Here is a 1,656-nt window from a genome sequence, read left to right as displayed (position 1 = left end):
TGGATCATTTTGTAGACCGGCGCAGATGTCCTGAAGCTTTGGAACAAAGTGCACCTCAGATCTAAGTGTTGGAAGAAAGTCTGGTCTGGCTATAGTAAGAGTATAGCACTATGAGGATGGAGCAAGGATACGAGACAGGGTATCTACAGCTTGATTTTCCTTTCCCGAGCGATAAGTAATTTAAAAAACGAAGCCTAAAAGCTTGGACAACCAATGTAGCTGTTCTGGAGTTTGAACGACCTGATCCGTTAAGTTTTTCAAGCTTTGTGGATCAGTCTGGATGTAAAATTTTTGCCCCAGCAAGTATTGGCCCCAACGCATCACAGCCTGTGTAATTGCATACATTTTACGCACATAAGTTGAAGCGGCTTGCATCCGAGGAGACAACTTCTTACTAAAATAAGCGACTGGGTATCCTTCTTATGAGAGGACTGCTCCAATGCCTACACCCGAGGAATCCATCTCGACCACAAATGGGAGTGCAAAATGTGGCGGAGTGAGCACTAGAGCTGAGGTCATTGCGTACTGGAGTTCTACAGAAGCCCTTTGGGAAGCTGATGTCCAATGAAAGGTGCCTTTCTTTAAAAGGTCTGTAAGAGGGGCTGCAATCTTCGCATAGTCACGCACAAACCTCTGATAATATCCTGTTAGGCCCAGTAACCCACAAAATTCTTTCAAATAGGTAGGAGGAGGCCAATCCAACAATGCAAAAATTTTTTGGCGATCCATTTCCACTCCAGTGGTTGATACAACATGGCCTAAGTACTCAACAGAAATCTGGCCAAAGGTGCACTTAGAACGGTTAGCAAACAAAGTATGGTTGTGGAGTGCCTGCAGAACCGTGTGGAGGTGTTCAAGTTGTGAAGGCCATGAAGGGCTGTAAACTAAAAGGTCATCAAAGAAAACCAGAACATATTTCCGGAAAAATGGCCTGAAAATCTCATTCATGGTTGCCTAGAAGGTGGACGGTGCGTTAGTTAAGCCAAATGGCATAACTAAGAATTCAAAATGGCTATCATACGTCCTAAACGCAGTTTTGTGTGTATCCTTTGCTCGAACACAAATTTGGTGATAACCTGCACGTAAATCCAACTTGGAGAAATATCTGGCTGTTGGTCAAACAACGGTCCAGGGATCAAACCATGGTTCCGTAGGGAAACCAATTATAAACCAATTAGGGTATTGCACGTCCTGGGTTATCCCATGGTGTCCCATGGGTGCCCCATTTTAATTTTAGGGTGTCCCATGGTTTCCCATGGGAACCCTGGTGCATCCCTATTAGGGTTTCTTCTTCCCTATTGCGTCCCATAAAATTAATTATCACAATAGGGACGGAGAAATTCGTCTCTAGTCCATCACATGGCAAGAGGGATCCATCCCATACTCGAATGCGTAGCGAAAATTAATCGATTTGAGTTTCTTTCGCATCCCACAAATATTAATAATCAATGAATAGAAGGAATTAATAAAGAACTGCTAACCTGGTGAGCCTCAAGTGTTGCCCCTCCAATAGACAGTGGTTCTTCCTCCAGTGAGCGCTCCAAGCAAACAGATCTGAACCTCCAATGGTGCTACCAAGGTTCTACATGCCAATCCCAGATGCCCTCAAACTCCTCAGCACATATCTAGGGTTTCATAAACCCCAACTCTCAAACA

At 44.2% G+C, this 1,656-nt stretch overlaps 1 protein-coding gene across 1 annotated transcript; it reads right to left on the bottom strand.

The window, feature by feature from the left end:
* Nucleotides 1-420: 420 nt before the first annotated feature.
* On the bottom strand, nt 421-948 carry LOC122672125 (uncharacterized mitochondrial protein AtMg00860-like). Its single transcript, XM_043869622.1, has one exon. It carries the CDS (start codon nt 946-948, stop codon nt 421-423), a length of 528 nt encoding a protein of 175 aa, XP_043725557.1.
* Nucleotides 949-1,656: the final 708 nt, after the last annotated feature.

The sequence above is a fragment of the Telopea speciosissima genome, chromosome 8, assembly GCF_018873765.1.
Source record: "Telopea speciosissima isolate NSW1024214 ecotype Mountain lineage chromosome 8, Tspe_v1, whole genome shotgun sequence".
NCBI classification, from domain to species: Eukaryota; Viridiplantae; Streptophyta; class Magnoliopsida; order Proteales; family Proteaceae; genus Telopea; species Telopea speciosissima.
The sequence above is the reverse complement of the archived record's forward strand: the minus strand, read 5'-3'. Positions and strand labels throughout refer to the sequence as shown.